Source organism: Papaver somniferum, chromosome 1 (genome assembly GCF_003573695.1).
Source record: "Papaver somniferum cultivar HN1 chromosome 1, ASM357369v1, whole genome shotgun sequence".
NCBI classification, from domain to species: domain Eukaryota; kingdom Viridiplantae; phylum Streptophyta; class Magnoliopsida; order Ranunculales; family Papaveraceae; genus Papaver; species Papaver somniferum.
The window spans coordinates 222,467,255-222,485,774 of NC_039358.1; the positions used below are offsets into that span (position 1 = coordinate 222,467,255).

General features: G+C 37.6%; 1 protein-coding gene across 1 annotated transcript; it reads left to right on the top strand.

The window, feature by feature from the left end:
- Positions 1-6,505: 6,505 nt before the first annotated feature.
- On the top strand, positions 6,506-17,739 carry LOC113337342 (cytochrome P450 71B35-like). Its single transcript, XM_026583038.1, has 4 exons — positions 6,506-6,600; positions 7,288-8,083; positions 8,399-8,795; positions 17,588-17,739. The coding sequence occupies exons 1-4, from the start codon at positions 6,506-6,508 to the stop codon at positions 17,737-17,739; spliced, it is 1,440 nt and encodes a 479-aa protein (XP_026438823.1).
- Positions 17,740-18,520: the final 781 nt, after the last annotated feature.

Below are 18,520 nucleotides of genomic sequence, written 5' to 3' on the forward strand. Positions count from 1 at the left end.
ACACCAGGTCAACACAGTTAGTCTGTCTCTATCAACGGTCCTTGAAATGACCTATATAATTGATATCGAGACAATTTATTTTAAGATATAAAGAATGTGTTCATATTTAAACTTTGAAAAATTAATATTTCGTCGACCCTAACTGCCGAAATTGGAGATTTGTCGATATTATGTTAGAACAGTGTATGTTACATTTTGAATGTTTTTCTTTCTTGTTTCACCATTGATTTTTGTGGTAAATAGTTCGGCTCGATTTTAGAGAAGATATGTGCAACATATACAATATTGCAGCGAGCAATAAGGAGAGTCGCACATTTTGCGCCCTTATGTGTTCCTGCTAGTTTTGTGGCGTGCATAATATGCGCCTATTATATGCATCGAAGAGCTTTAAAGAGCTAGTGCTTAATTTGCACTTTGTATATGTTGTATCAACAATAACGAGTGTTGCATATGTTGACTGCACCTCGTAGATATACAAAGGTCGTGTGATAATGAGTGTTGCATTTTGTAAATGATATTTAGAGTTAATATCATGTCTTCTCGTCGCCTAAGCTATTATCTAAAATCACAAATTTGGTGAATTAAATTTGCAATTGTACCTATGCAAATAAGTCTATTTTTGGCAAAGAAGGAAAATGCAATTGTGGTAGGCATATTTATAAAAATGGGAACCGCAATAGTTCTCGGGTTTGAGAACCTGATGAGCACCGTACCACCAAAAGTGGAAAAATACGGCACGGTAGTATAAGAAATGGTTTGAATAAGCCATCTTTGAGCCTGGAAGAGCTCTGCTATCGTTGTGACATAAAAGACACGGTACGTGCATTTGAAATGTCATTCATTATTGTTGATCTCTATCGGTCGTCTTGGCAGGACTGAGACTGATATTGAGATAGTGTTTATGGTCACAAAAATCGTTTACAGTTTACTGTTAATTTTACATGGCAATGTAAATTCTTAAAATTATTCCAGCTGGACAGTAAACGAGAGAGAAAACCTGATCAGTTACCTCCCCTGGGATGCGTGTTATAGTTGTTTTCTGCACCTAGTTGCTCCCTTGACAGGTAGAGTAATGCGGAACTGAAGGTTCTGTTGATGAGGAATTCCCGCCTAAGGATCAAGGGGAGAATCGTCGACGATATTGGTTAAATCCAATAGTGTCTCATCTAAATTCTCACATCGAGAAATGCCTAAGGTGTTGGAGATTACTCTGTTGCTAGATTTTGCAAGAGTACGCTTGCTTGATTCGGCATATACTAAAGTCCTTGCAAGGCTTTCCATGTAATTGCAGTGATTGTTTCGTCTGAAAAATATGCTTGGAAGCATAGACGAAAAACCTCTAGTTCGAGGTATGCCAATCTAATCAGATAACGTTCATATTCTCTTTGAGTGATGAGTTGATATCTCTCCCGACGAGGAGCACATCTATAAAAGTTGTGTTGATATCTTTTGAGAAAGAATATCCGCATATTGAACTTTGGTACCAATAGATTAGGATTCCTCGTACTCTAAAGAATGATGTAAGATCATTATTAACTGATTATTAACTGGTCGTCGATAATACTATGAGGAGCTACTGAAATCGATGTAGGTGGATATCCCCCCTTTTCAAAGGATATATCGACAAAGTTTATATGATTGGCAAGTATGGAAATCAATCCATATTAGTGTGTTTTCTCCCTTTTGTACGCTCTTGAGACCTTAGTCTCAGCATCGATTACGATTTTGATGCTAATCAAAGAGCGTGGTGAAGAAAACTAAGGTCGCTTGTTATTCAGCACCACCTTAACAACGAGTTTCCGCAGACACTAACCAGGTTGATGAAAGTATGGTCTGGTAGTCATAAATGACTCGACATATCACCTGGATGATAACTGTGTATCTATACTCATATAGATGAAACTCTCGCTTGTTAGTCGTTGATGTTGTATCATCCTAGTAATGCTTTGGGCATTGACGGTGAGTATATTTGATGTTCTTGTGCATTTTGAACTTATTATTCATATAACCATTGTCATGTTTTCTGTTTGAGACGTGCTATGTTCCACTGCATATGCTACTACAACAAGATTTGCAAATTTGGATGAGAAAAGTCTTTCCACCATTTTGGGGAGAAAAGGCATCGCCTGAAAAATGGCGTGAAGTCCTGGCTTGCAAAAAAATGAACCAGGATATATCTCATATGGATGTTTTCAGCATTAAAAGACATACCGAAGATTTCATATCTTCATAAATTGCAAATCAAGTTTCTCTATGATAAGCTGTGTATGTAGTAGTAAGTGTGTCATTTAAAACACACCACAATGTGGATGACTAGTTGATTTAAAATATTCTGCACCTCCTGAAATGAAGGATCAATCACAATTATTAAAAGGTAGTGCTCTCAAAGAGACTATCAGTGGAAGATCTAATTTCTCTAAGTATAGTTCTCTTAATAAGAGAATGTCTCTGCAAAGGATGTGGAACCTCAAAATGAGAGGATTTTCTTAAGGCATGCATGCAATAGATAAATTTTTGATCATAATCCAATGATTGTTGATGATATAGTCAAAGTATCCACTGATACTTCCGTAGGTGTTATTGATTTTAAACCATTCTCTATGGGAATGTCATCAAAGGTATGATTGGTTAAACCAGGAGAGATCGAAGAATAATAAAAACTTTCTTGCAAAATGCATAACATTGGTACTGCAACCAGAACACTCGATAATGTGATCCAATCTTAGCCACAGGTGGGTTTTTGCAGTCCCGACATCCGATAATGTAACCCCTAGTGGCTACAGGTGGGTGTGTGCATATAGTAAGAAAAACAAAGTCAACTAATGGCACAAAAGTCTTCCACAGAAACATGAGATGAAATGAAACATATTCCATGTTACGGATGCAACTACCTATTTGGTATTTGTTTGGTAGTCTTTTAAAGGACTCGACATGCATCTAAAGAATGTGGTAATTGAGGATCTGTATGAAGTACAGATAACTACACATAAATTCCTGAAGGTTTTCACCTATCAGTAGAATTACCATGTCATATGCATTTGCTCAATGAGGACGGAACTGGTCAATCGTCTAAGTGAATGCTTATATTATCTAGGGATATGTGAATCACCTTATATGCTCATAAACTGTGCATTTACTAGATACAATATCTACTTTATTGGAACTTCTGAAGAGTTCTCCAAAGCACAAAAATGCTTAAAGCAGAAGTTCGAGATGAAATTCTCGGTAAAACATGGTCTCAATTGTTGGTTGAGCATTGTAGCTGGAAGTCCATAATTTCGTCAACATTAAAGGTTTAGACATGTTTAATTGGACAAACTGACATAGTTGCAGTCATTCAATCTCTTACTTACAAGATTGATCGATTTGCATCTCAACAAGGGAGATGTATCACTCTGTGATTTGTATGTGTAAATGGTACATTAGCTAAAATATGCTATGTATAAATGATATTGGATTTAAAATGAAAGCCTGGTTCTTTCCAGCACCAATATCGAGCCATTGGTCCGAAGAAAGCTCATTCATCTTCATGGTACCATTATGCTTGATCTTTTGCATGAAAGATCGCTAAATGTCTCCCACAGAGAAAGGGTAATCAGAATGTTTAAGTTTTGATTTTTGGCAGGTTTGTTAAAGCAGCTAAACATTTTCCTAGCTACTAGTCTGGTAATAGAGGATACTTGTTTTCCTCCAGTCTGTTATGATTGTTCAGACAAAACTAGTAGAGAATAAATGGTTGTACCATCAGAATATCATTAAGAAATTGCAAAAAGGGAGATCAGACCAAGTTTCTCAACCAAAGGAAGCTGAAGCTGCTGAAGTCATTAGAAGATGGCTCGTGATCTCTACGCAATCGAAAAAAATGATCAACTAAGACGCCAACTCATCATGGGAAGTAAAGTCACAGAAGACTATGGATATTGGGTATGTTGGACATTACGTCGTGTACTCTTTTTCTTTAGTCAAGGTTTTGTCCCACTGGGTTTTCCTTGTCAAGGTTTTAATGAGGCATGCGAGTCCATTATAATCTGCAGTTCGAAATGTTGTACTCGTTTTTCCTTCGACCTGCTTTTTGTCCCTTTGGGTTTTTCCGGGCAAGGTTTTAACGAGGGAACATCTGCGGGTTTATCACTGTTCTGAGAACTCATTTTTTCCTACATTCAGGTTTTGTCCCTCTGGATTTTCCTGACGAGGTTTTTAATGAGATAACAATCTTAGAACGGTGACCATACTCTAAAGAAATTTATATCCAAAGAGTGTGCCCAAGGTGCGGTTATTGGATAATCGCATGTATTATCTGACCCAGTTTTTGTCCCACTCTGATTTTGTGACAAGATTTTAACGAAGCAAAATCAGCAGCGTCAGCAACGTCGTTGTGTACTCCCTGCAGTTCCAATTTTTTCCTAATGTTTTTTTCTGACACAGTTCCGATAAAGGAGGGGATTCATCGAAGAGGTCAACCTCATTTGGAGTTTCAAATGTTCGGTTTTTGTCCCATTGAATTTTACCGACAAAGCTCCGATAAGAAAATACAATTAAAGTGGTGGTCCAAGGGGGAGTGTTATGTAAGCATGATATAAAAGTGACCCACCATTATCACAATCTATAAAGGGTAAATTTATTAAATACCCTTAGTTTTGACACCCAATAAATATACCCTTATACAACAATATAAATACCCCTATCATTTAAGATAACCTGATGATGATGTTACGGAGATACTAAAGGTTTCATGTCAAGAAGCTCTAAATATGCTCGACAAGTACGTCCACGGGGTAATGAGTGATGAATTTGTATTAAGTTGGTCTCAAATGCTTAAGTTCTACACATTACAGAGGTATAAGTTTTTCTTGCCAAATTGAATTCCCTTGTGCGTTGGTGAACCACTATATTTATAGCACTTCGGCTCCAGGAACATCTTCGTTGTCTTTAGATCCATCATGAGATGATGTAACTTCCGTACATATTGTACCTTCATCTATGGTATGTCTTGTCAAGTCGAACTCTGCCACCTCAGCTCACCCATGTGTCCTTGAAGACTGCTCAACCTTTGGTCTAGCGGTACATTCGTTTGCCGCAAGCCTTCGCCAGTCAGATATCACCAGCTCATCTCTATCCACATGCCAATGATTTGCTTTATTGGATTTAATGTTGATTAGATACGTCGGCTGTCTTTGTCCCCTTATCAGCTGCCACATCTTTTTAGACTAGGGTATAGCCTCTCATCTACACCGTCGATGTAAGCTTCCTCGAGATAAGATAAAGCAGATCGAGAAGGGATCTACTGCTTCCCAGGATCCCGTGTATCGTTGAGGTTACTTTGTTTCTTTACACACGACCGCCTATACTGTTACGCGTGTATAAAGAATTATGTGTACACTTCTCTAGAGTACCAAACTTGTGTCCCGTCAAGATTATGAAAGAGCAAATCCAAGTGGGACCCAAGGGAAACCACAATCAACGAGTTGTACACTTGTACTCGATTATAATGGTAACGATTGGGTTTACTTGGCATCACTGACGGATCCATGAAGGGGTTAAAGGGGGCTATAGCCCGGGTCAAATGTGTAGAAAAATCAATTTATGTATGAGTAATCTCATAAGTTTTTGGTTTAGCCCACACGTAGTTCGACAACGGTCCAGAATTAGTTGTAAAATCATAACAACTTGTTATAATTTCGGTCGTAGTCTATGCTTTTATTGTTTTCTTTGCTTCACATGCAGTAGAAAGTCTTCGTTTGTTCCCTTATTCCCTCATATGCAATATTTTCTCCATTAGTTTGTACATTTAAAATTATTTCTAACCCTCTAAAAATTTGTCGCGGCCGTTGCCCGCTTAGTGGTTGCCTTACCCTATGAACTAGCCCTACCCAACAAATAATCCTGGGTCCGTCCCTGCTTGGCATAATGGGTGGATCATGTACATTTGCGTCTGCTTCGTTCTTTGTTTCATTTCATTTTCGTCGTTGAATATGTTTGTGATGTATAAGGAGGACCATGCCGTAACGGCACTGGGTGACGCTCAAGCAACATTACATATAACATCAAGTTCTATCAAAATATCTCCAAAGAATATAGATCATATGTAACATAAATTTTTTTTACCTGCGGTCAGGGACGGTATTAGGGGTGGCTTGGGGTGCTCCAGCCACCCCCAAAATTCTAAAACTACCCAAAATTCATATTTTAATGTGTATTTTTAGGAATTCATTTTTGTAGCCCCCAGGAAATTAGTGTTTAGCCTATCCTACCATTTTAGCCCACCCAGTCCACGAATCCTTCCTCCGTCGCTGCCTGCAGTATGAGTTGGAGATGAGTGGATGAGTAGAGACGGAGATAAGACTGAAATTAACTAGCAGGAAACGAAAAATTTAACTATAATGAGTAGTTTGTGTACTAGGTCAGATCTGTAAGTCCCCGAATCAACTACCTTTATAAAGACGTAAGCACACCAGAAGATAGTACGAAAATCAATTATCTCTAGCTACTTGAATCATTTCGAAACATGGAGCTTTTTCCTTACAATTTAGTTCTACTACTTCCTCTTGTCTTCCTTCCTCTATACTTCCTCGTCAAATTCAGTCACCAAAACAAACATAGCATTCCTCCTGTAATTACTGGAAATCCAGCAACACATCCAAATGAAGAATATGCAAGATCTAAGACATAACAAACAGTAGAACTTAAACTTATTTATTAATCTCAAGCGAAATACAAGTTACACTCGTGGGTTACAAGGAAACCCTAATCCCTTCTCCCACCCTATGAATTACAAGGAAACCCTAACTCTCTCTCTCTCTCCTATGCTAGCCCTTACCCTCTCCAAAAGATCTCCCCCCTTTACATTGTCCAAAGATCTCTATTTATAGGCCTAAGCAATCCTAGTGGTATACAACTCATATCATCTTGCCGTGGTTACTTTATGCTTCGCCTGGAGCATATTCCATAAAGTTTTTCCCCACCTTTCGTTGACTTCACGTGGTCTTGTCGGGACACCTGTCTCATTTCTTGCTCGATAATTCATCTACTTCGCGGGATAGCTTTTCTTTCAAGCCAAGTCACATTATTTCGTGGTCATTTCGTAATGGACATCTGATTCCTTTCGCGCTCTACGTCCCGTTTGGCGAGTTACCTCGTCCCAAACTTTACTTCGCTGCCGTTTGGATAAGGATAATTCTGACTTGATTTGACAAGTCCCTGACGACGAATTTCGGGACTTGAAATAAGATCTTTTCACCAGATTCCCTCGCCTTCCTATGGCCACGTGTCGGCTTATACTTTGGTAACTACACCTCCTGGTCCTCCGAAACTTCCCATCATTGGCAACTTACATCAACTAGGCAAACCTCCTCGTCACATTCTACATAAACTCTCGCAAAAATACGGCCCCGTCATGCTTCTACAACTTGGTAGTGTACCCACGGTTGTAATCACATCGGCAGAGGCTGCCGAACAAGTCTTGAAAACATATGATCTTGATTTTTGTACTAGACCTCCTTTTGCTGGTCCGAAACGCCTTACATACAATTACTTAGATATTGCTTTTGGCCCTTATTGTGAGTATTTGATAGAGATGAGAAAACTATGTTTTCTTCATCTTCTTAGTATGAAAAGAGTGCAATCTTTCGCGGTAATCAGAGAGGAGGAACTTTCACTTATGATTGATTCTATATCTAATTTTACTGATCCTATTGATCTTTTTAAAATGTTGATAAGTTTAACAGACGAGATTCTATCGAGGATTGCTTTTGGCAAGACATTCCAAAGCAGAGATGAACTCAGTGATGGTAGACTTCAAGAAATCCTTTATGAAACCATGCCAGACCCAGTATTGAATGGTTTTTCAGCGTCTGACTTTTTTCCTAGTGTAGGTTGGATTTTTAATAGGATCACTGGTGTCTATGGAAGAATTGAGAAATCCTTTCATGATTTCGATGAATTCTTTCAGCAAATCATAGACTTGCATCTCAGCCTGGAGAGAAACAAATCCGAACATAAAGATCTCATAGACGTTTTGCTGAAAATCAAGGACGGATCGAGCACTGTTCGTCTCACTAATGACCATATCAAAGCAGTTCTTCTGGTACGTAGTTTCTTCTAATTCAAGGAATTATATATAGTTATAACTGATCGATTTATGGTGTAGACTGTAAATGAGTAATTTCAACCTTGTGTGTATAATTTTCCACAAACCGGCCGACCCACCTAGACTATGTCTACAACAGGCCTAATTAATAAGCAGCTGTGAACCTATTGATTGTTACCTCTTTCTTTGCTTCACCATATGGCTGTGACGGAGAAAGTAGAGGTAACAATGAGTTACGAGTAAAGAAAATTTGCTTTGTTTCTCATGCATGATTATATAGTTCGAGCTTCTAATACGAGAAAGCATATTTAGGATGCATTTCTTGCTGGAGTAGACACATCTGCTGTAACTATGAATTGGGCAATGGTAGAACTGGCTAGAAATCCAGACGCAATGAAGAAAGTTCAAGGAGAGATTAGGAACTATGTCGGAACAGCAAAAGGGAAGGTAGAAGAATCAGAGCTTGGTCAATTCTTGTACCTAAAAATGGTGGTTAAAGAGACTCTCCGACTACACCCACCGGGACCATTGTTGCTTCCAAGAGAATGTACAAAGCATCACGTTATCAGCGGATACGATGTATACCCAAACACAAGGATCCTAATAAATGCATGGGCTATCGGGAGGAATCCAGAGTATTGGGACAAGCCAGACCAATTTATCCCAGAGAGGTTTGAAGATTTCTCCATTGATTTTACAGGAGGACAATGTAGTTGGAGGAAATCCTACAATACACCCCTCATATGATTTTATTGTTAATCAGCTCATTTTTAGGTTTACACTCTTAATTTTATTCATTAATTTCTGAATGTTCTTACAAGGAAAATAAAGAAATCAAGAATGATCTCTACTCTGAACTTTCTCTCTCCTATTTACTTGTTTCTTACTCAAAAAGATCTCTCCCCCTCTTTACAACTCAAATGACTATTTATAAGGAAATACATAGTGGATGACAGCTAATCTGTCCTTTATTTTCGGATGTGGTTTGCGACATTCTCGCAACCTTACAAATGTTAATTTCGCAAGCTCTCTAGTTTTCGCAAGACTATCACATTTTTCTCATGATCCTTGCTGACGTCATTTTTGAAATTGTTCTGCGACGCTACTGTGCAATACCATTGATAATTTCGCTGAGACATAATTGTTGCGAGATTCTGATCCTACATCTTGCCTCTTCTCATATCTTCTCTGCAAAGTAGAGAATGATGTGAGAAATGCCGCAACTGCTTATCTTTTCATATTCCACATTTATCACACGTACTCTCTCTTCCATTTATTTCTTGACACGTCTTCTGTAACCGCCACCTTTCAACCGCTCACGTCTCTTCGTCTTAATGGTGTTTATTTCTTCGAGAAGTAAATTTTCTTTATATACTCTTCTCCCTCCCTCTTTCCACTTTTCTTTTTACTTTCTCTTCTATTTTTATTCTCTCATCTCTCCAACTCAATCATTCTTCTGCAAATTCTGCTGCTGTAATTTTTTTTTCCTTCAATTCTTTTACTTTCTATACATTCCCATACTCTATATTCAATAATGGCTCCAAGTGGTCATAGATATGAGAAGAATCTACAAGATGTCCAAAAAGATCTTGCTAATAAAGGTCTTACACTCTCCCCCATTCCTAGTGTGAATGCCAAATCAATTCTTTCTGTCAAGCTTTTCTCCAATCGAAATTGTGATGATCAATCAATCATAATTTCGCTAGGTCAAATTCTCGCAGGTCTCCCTATTCCTCTTTATAACCCAGACATTCCTTTATTTTATGAAATTCTTGCTCATCCGGGGTTTTCGCGAGCCATTTTCCAACTAAGTGGGGATTGCATCCGTCTGATGCTAGAGTTTGCTAATCGTGGTGCTGGTAGAGGATCTATTTACTCCAAAGAACTTAGGGATCCAAAATTCGCAGACCTAGATATAGTTGCTGAGAAATATACAGTGGCGAATTTCTTTGAAAACTACGAACTTATCTCCATGAAGAAAGAGAATACTCGCTGGGGTATTCGATTAAGAAGAAAAGATAACATTGATGAAGCCAAAATTCTTATGCAAGATATTGACTGGCATTCTGGTAAAAACACAACTCCTCTCCAATCCAAAGATGACAAATGGTGTGTATTTCCTTTAATGCTAAAGGGTCCTTACATTGCTGGATCGAACGTTCTTCCTGCGAATCTCGCTGCACATAAACCTTGGGTTTTCTCCTGGCTCGAGAAGGATAAAGAGGTATACTTCTCCCCTTTAACTCATTTTATACTTCTTTATTGATTTTTACTATTATGTTCGCTAACTCTTGCGATATTCCGCAGATCCAAAAAGTAAAAGATAGTTATAACAGGACAGGGAAATCTAGTACTCTGTTAGCTCTTCGCTCATACACAGATGAGGTAAGATTTTCTTTTATGATTTTAAATAATACTGTTACTTCTATGCTTCCATTTCTTATTTCTATCTGTGTGTGAAGTTATTGCTGAAGTAGAAGAATCTGTTGATGCTGCGAAGATTGGTGAAAGGTAAAGGTACTCTTCGCAGGAAAAATCAACTGGTCCTCCTCCAAAGAAAAGAAAAGTTCGTTCTCTTCTCCTTCAAATGTTCTTCCTAACGAAATTCTGAAATGATAAGGGTGATGAGATAACGATGATCTTGCTGCAACTGAAGATTCTCCACCTGAATCTTCTATGGCTAAGCTTTCTGGCCTCTTTTCTGATTCTCTACAAGGAATGGGAGATAGCCAATTCGCAAATACCTGCAAAGCTCTCGCTACCCTTTGTGATGTCCCTTTACTGGATGGTGATAGCTCTCTTCGCGGAGTTTCTAGATCAGTGACTCCCGACTTCTTGCATTCTCTCAATAGTCTGGTATACTTTTATCTTTTTACTTTTCATTTTATAACTCAAAATCTCTTTCTATATTAATTTTTTTATTTTTTTCGCAGGCTGGAAAAGCTTCTTTTGTGTTGCCTCAGATCTAGAGAGAAGACGCGAAAATCTTGAAAAGAAGAATCTTCAATTTCGCAAAAGAATGAAGAATTGGAAGCTGAAGTTAAAGTCTTCGCGAGAAAAATAGACAATTAGAAATTGATTCTTCCTCGTATAAGAAAAAATTTCTAGTCTTCAACAAGCTAATAATCAGCTTTACGGTATGTTACTTTTCTCTTTTCTCTTTATTCATTCATCCTGTTGTTTTATCTTATTTAAATGATCCTTTTTGCAGACATTTATGGTCTTTCTGATGAAGCTACCCTTCTTCGCTCATTTCCTAATGCCTTGGATAATGATACCCTTCTTGAACGTCTTAACAATTCCTTAAATAGCTCAAATGATAGAATTTCATCTCTTTCTCTAAATGAACTTAGATCGAAATTTCGCCTCTTAGAAATTGATCATAGATCCAGTTTAGGCTTAGCCAACAGATTTAAGCGTCTCCTTATTGATTCCAAAGAGAAAACCAATGATTAAGAACCAAAATTAGCGGTCTCATAGATGATAAGGATCGTATCTCTGATCAAGGTGCCAAGGCTTTGGCGAAATTCCAAGAGGCTCTCTTGAAGTTCAACTTGAGCGAGATGAAGCTAACCGCAAGAATATTGAACTCTGCGAAAGGGAAAATCAAATTCGTTCTCGTCTTCTCATAAGTAGTGAGGAATGGGCTGCGAAAATTTTAGATGATGCTAGAAAAGATTTAGGCGTAAATGTTAGTCTCCAAGTTGAACATACAGCCTTGATTAGAGACATGATTTCTGACAGAGAAGGTTGCTAATTGCTCTTCTTTACTAATCTTTTGCTTCTTATGAATTTTCATCAAGTTAATAATTGGTTGTCTTTTGTTCGCAGATTCTGAAAATAAATATCGTGAAAAGATTGAAGAACTTGAAGCTGAAAGGAGGAACTCGCAAAGAATCTTTCTTCTCGCAACGACAAGTATTCTAGATTGAAGAATCAAATCAAATCAATTGAATTTTAAGAATGACGCTATGCATTTTCGCAATCAAACCATCCAATGGTTTGTGATGATCATAATATCCCACATTCTGATTATCCTTGTCTTTTAGAAGAAATCCCACAGAATACTCCCAGTTTGATTATCTCTGATAGCGAAGCTGACGATGAAGTCTGATAGTGATGGAAGTTCTGATGGTGATAAGATTCTGACGCAGATGAAGAAGGAAACAAGTCTGTGAAGATAATGAGGATTAACCAAGAAATAGTCTTTACTTCTTTCTTTGATTCTTTGTAATACTTGTACACTTATTTCTTCTTTCTGTATATTTGTGTTTCTTTCATTTTGACCTGTAAATGAAAACAATTCTTCTTTGCAATAATTAATCAATATAATATTAATTCTTGAATTTTTGAGTAAATCTCTCATATGGAGACAAATAACTTCTAATTTCATACATTCCCATACTTGCCTCTGTTATTTGAATCCAAATGAGAGATTTCATAAATTTCTTATTGTATAATTTCGCAACCTTTTGCGAAGTGAATTTTGTTTCTTTTCAAAATCTCATTCCTGTGTGGTCTTATTTTCCTTCCTAATTAAAGGTCTTATTATGCCACCTCTTGTCATTGCGACAAAATCGCAGGACGTCCTTGCACTTTCATGCAAAAACCCATTGATCTTGCCTTAACTTTTTCTTTGTATTATGGCCTCTTCAGGAATGTTGCGACAATATGACAGGCCTAAATATTCTTGCGAAAATAAAGCCCCATGACATTGCCGTCTTGCGACGAAATCGCAGGACGTCTTCGCACTTTCATGCGAAAACCCATTGATCTCGTCTTATCTTTTCTTTTGTATTATTGCCTCTTCAGGATTGTTGCACAAATATGACAAGCCTTAATATCCTTGCGAATAAAAGCCTCATGACATTTGCGTCTTAAGACACTTATCAGCTCCCTAATGGAGGGTGCCGCCCTTATCTCCCCCTGGTTGCCCCTTCAAGGAGGCGTACTTCTACCATACAAGGTTAGCTCCTCCCATCCAGTCTTAACAACAACCAGTTGTTTTCGCAGCTCTTATCCCTTTTACCTATAGGGCTTATGGTTACGAGACTGCACCCTAAGTGGGGTTTTCTTCAGGCCGAGTGCAGTATAAGCCAAGACTTGTCAAGAATGGCAAGGACGCTTCAAACGCCCCGGCACTCTTGACTCAACCGTGTACCTCGGCGCCTTGATCAGATCTGCACTCCTTGGGAGAGTCCTTATTACCTTAGTCGCCCAACCTAAGTCATATGCTTAAGTTGAGAATCCAAGGTGCCTCTCCCGGATGGGCTTCATTGACCCCAAATCTCCATGACTCAGGTTCCGGTGGCGGTGTAGCCTTTCCCTGAGCCATGCAACAGGTACCCCCTTATATGACGTACTTTAGGTCTTACATTTGCCTCTTGCGAAATTGTATTCGCGAACTAGGGTGTACGCCATAAAGGTTCCTCTTTCTCTTTTGTCATTCTTCTCTGATTATTTTCTGTAAAATTCATTATCTCTGCGAGAGTCTCGCAATCATATATTGTATCTGAATTTCGCAATCTCAATTTTGTTGTTCAATCAAATGTATTTTTGAGAATTTTACTTATTGCGAGATTATCGCAACAACTTAATCATTCATACATTTCTTGTTTTTATTACTTTGCCATCCTCTGCTTCTTTATTATTTTCTGCTACTGCTTCCTTGGTATGGTATGTTCATCTTTTTTCTGAGCTAGCATTAATTTCGCAACATCTTCTCCTTTCTTTTCGATTGTATCCACCATCAACCTCTCATTTGTACATCTTGATTTTGTGTCGCCAGTTTTCCTTCTTGTTTGCTCTTCCTTCGCAAGATTCTATCTCAGTTTCGTAACATCTCTTTCCTTCAACCCAATCTCCCTTTATGATTCCTACACCATTGGGGTGAGGGAATTTGATGCATTGGTGGAAAGTTGAAGCTACACCTAGAATCCCATGTAGCCAAGGTCGACCAATTAATGCATTGTAGGGTGATTCTACATCAACGACACAGAATGAGATTTCAGAAGATATTCCCTTCAATGGAATTTGCATAGTAACCTCCCCTTTAGGCTTGTTAGCAGTACCATTAAAACCATATATCTTATATGTTGATGGTATAAGATCATCATCTCTTCCACCCATGGTTTTATAAGTATGATAAAATAAGATGTTCACAGAGCTTCCAGTATCGACTAGATTCTATTGATTGCCCATGAATCTTCAGCTTCATCATCCTCATCTTCTTTGGTTTTGGATTAATTTCTAATTTTATTACCAATGGATTGTCATGCACCTCTTCTCCTTCGGGAATTCTTCTGCGGTAAAAGAAATGATCTGTTTCTGCCATTCCTCTATGCGAATTTTCGCAATATTCATAATTTTCTTCCATTATTATCTTGCGAACACTCTACTCAAAACATTATCATGAAAATCTTCAATTGTCTTATATGAATGTACGATAGAGTGACAGAATAGATTTTTTGCTTTTGCACCAACTTCTATGAAGAATGTTTCTTTCTTTTTCATCGTATTCACTTTGTGATGTTCTGGCGGTGGTGGTAATGGTTGAGATTGCGGATGCCCTACCAGAAAGTCGTTTAGTTTTCCTTGATCTATCATTCTCAAAATAATTCTCTTTACATTTCTGCAATCGTTTGTGGTATGTCCATGAAAATGATGATAAGAACAAAATTCATGACTTCTGTGATTTGGAGGTGGTTCCGTTCCCATGTTCCATGGTGTTGGTATATTCTCCATCAAGATTATAGCTTCCCATATTCTCCACACTTGCATTTAGAGGTGGAATCTTGATCTCTTCTCATACTACCTTGTGTCCTCCTTGTCCTCTATTAAAATTTGGTCTTTGACCTCCATAAGTTTCTTGCGGTTGGTCGAGTCTTTGAATCTTTTTATTTCCTCCACGACTGTAGAAATTTCTTTCTCTTTCATACTCTTCTTGATCTCGACTCCCATAGCTACCAACTTCTGCTGATTGTTACCTGTCACCTTTTCTTGTTGTACTTGCGAAGTATTCGCCACTGTATTTTTTAGCTTGGGTAATAAGCTTGCATTCGTTGTTTGTGAGCTGGAGTTCGCAACTGGATATGATTCCATTTCATTTTGTCTTTCCTCTAAAGAAATGTACTCTTCTTGAAGTTCTCGCAATTCAGTCATTGTAATCGTATTCTTGACTCTAAAAATTTGGACATACAACAGGTTTGTTGCAAACATAGCATTGATAAATGATAATATGAGATATCTCTCATCTACACGGCCAGCCATTTCGCTACACATAGTTCTCCATCTTTTAGTCAAATGTTTCAAATTTTCGCCAACCCTTTGCTTTAATCCAAACACATCTTTTATACCAGGTCGTGAGGAATTGTTACTTATATATGCCCCCAAAAATGTAGTCTGCAAATGATTAAATGAAGTTATTGTATTCTTTGGCAAACCTTCAAACCATTTTAACGCTTCTCCTATTAAGCTGGATGCGAAATATTTGCACAATACCACATCATGATTTTCCCATTGTAACATGCACCTCACATAAGCTTTAATGTGTTGAATTGCACAAGTTGTTCCATCGAAAATGCTGGTTAATGCAGGCAAATTGCATTTCAGTGGTATTCCTCCTAATTGTACTTCCCTTGTAAATGGAGTTTTTGCAGCTTCTTCTATTGCTTCATCCAATTGTCTTCTACCTACTTCTCCTCTATTATTTAGCATTCCCCTCATTTCTTCTAATTCTTTCAAGATTTGCTTATTTACTCCTGAATCTTGACCCATTGGTCTCTTTAATTTTACTTCTCTTCTTCTGCGTTCACGTCTATCTTCTCTTGCGAAATTTTGTATCTCTTCTTCATTATCCTCATCTCTCCTTCCTATGCGATTCTCTTCCTCATCCCTATCTTGAATTTTCAAATGATGACGTCCTTCATTTTTCTCTCCATAATTTTGTTCATTTCTTATCAATTCAGTTCGCTGTCTTTCAGCCATTCTATTTACTCTATCATAATCTTCATTGAGATTATCGTTTTTCCGGTTTTTTAGACGCCTTCTTTCCCGATTGTCATGATTGTTTTGGCGAATTGTCTCCTGAAACTATTGTTCTTCCATTTCTGCTCTCAATCTTTCACGTTCGCATATTAAACGTGCTTGTTCAGCATTATGTCTTTCAATTTCTTCTTCAATTGTCTGTTAATTTCTTTGAGTTTCTCTCACATGTAAAATTCTTCTTCCTTCCTCTTGATTTCCTTCGCCATCTTGGTTATTTTGTCTCTGATTTTGCCCGTTCTCTTGATTTCCTCTAATTTGCATATCATCAAAAGTTTCATTTTGTGGAATGTAACGATCATCAATTCTTTCTCTATTTTCGCGATATTCTTCATTAGGATTTGACATTTCTTCTTGAATATTGTTTCCAACATTGATCGTAGGTGAATTTTCCCTCATTTCTCTTCTAGTCGATCTGGAATATGATTTTGTAATACTTATCGATCTTCTATTCTGCAATCTGATATTCTCCATCCTTAATTCGTGATTTTGTCTTGTTAAATTCGCACGTTCTTCTGCCTCGGCTCTTCTTTCTTCATGTATTCTTCGTCTCAATGTTTCTAACGCTTCAATTTCCTCACCTCCATGAATTATTACTTCATATGCTTCTTGATTTCTCTCTTCCTGTCTGTAATTTCTATTTTGTTGCTCTTCTTCTATTTCTTCTGCTGAATTTGATTGCCAAGTGTGTACGCTCACTCTGTCATAATATGTATTCCTCTCTTGAATTAGTGTTTGTTGAATTGGTGATTGAATTAGATTTTCTCTATTATTTCTCATTCTAGTAGATTCTCCCATTTCACTTCTTTCTCTTCCAGCAATTCTTTTGCTTCTTCTAATAGTAGTCGGTTTTTCGGATGTATTTCTTCTTCTAACCATTTCTTTAATGCTAACAGTATTTCAAGAAATTATGAAAAATTCTTAATCAATTACTTTAAATTTTCACAAATCTCAATATCAATCTTTAGCTTTTTCTAGAATAATCTTCAACTCGTCCCTGTTTCTAGCGCCATTATGTAGTTGGAGGAAATCCTACAATACACCCCTCATATGATTTCATTGTTGATCAGCTCATTTTTAGGTTTACACTCTTAATTTTATTGATTAATTTCTGAATGTTCTTACAAGGAAAATAAAGAAATCAAGAATGATCTCTACTCTGAACTTTCTCTCTCCCATTTACTTGTTTCTTACTCAAAAAGATCTCTCCCCCTCTTTACAACTCAAATGACTATTTATAAGGAAATACATAGTGGATGACAGTTAATTTGTCCTTTATTTTCGGATGTGGTTTGCGACATTCTCGCAACCTTACAAATGTTAATTTCACAAGCTCTCTAATTTTCGCAAGAATATCACATTTTTCTCATGATCCTTGCTAACGTCATTTTTGAAATTGTTCTACGACGCTACTGTGCAATACCATTGATAATTTCGTTGAGACATAATTATTGTGAGATTCTGATCCTACCGACAAAATTTTGATTTCATACCTTTCTTTGGGCGGAGGTCGAAGGAGTTGCCCTGGAATGAATATGGCACCCATATCGATGGAGCTAATCCTGGCCAATCTACTATACTGCTTTAATTGGGAATTGCCAAAGGCATGAAAATGGAAGACATAAGCATTGAGGAAACATCGGGGATAGGTACTCATAAGAAATATCCACTTGCACTTGTCGCCACCAAGTCCATATGATGCTAAGAAACAACAGTACAAAATATTGTAAGAATGCATGGAATTTCCAGTTCTCAATAAAAAATTAATGAATATCTATTTTTAAATAACAGTGTTGTTGTCATTTGCCAGGAGAGACTGCGTGTTCCGTGCTTGGTTTTGTGGACACTCTTTTGAAGGTTTTTCAAAAGTGTTTCTACATGACTTTGTATTTCTTACTTTGATTTAACTCTAATGCAGAGATGTTAATCAAGAGAGAGTTCTGAAGATCATGTTAGATATTTTCAATATTGTTTGCCGCTACGAAGAGGGTTCGGGGGCGTAGCTCCTCCCGGCCGTGTTCGACCTGGTTTTGAAATTCAAAACCTAATTCGGTTTCCAAAATTTTCTACAGTCGCGTCTCTTCCCATTAATGGATGACGACCTTTAATAGCGTCTTTTGAAGATGAAACGACATCTCCAAAAGGCATGAAACCCTCTATAAATAGCGAAGGATTCTTCCCATTACAATCATAAAAAAAAACTCTTTCTCTCTAAGCATCTTCAGAAACAAATACAATGTTTTCTTGGTTGGGTCAAGGGAGTACAACCTTTGAATCCAACAACGTTGTTAGGACTTCATTGTATCATGACAGCAATATTTCGCTGGCCGATTGTACTCGCCAATTTATTGGGAAGGATCGAAATAATTGCTGAAAAGAACCGCAAGGCCT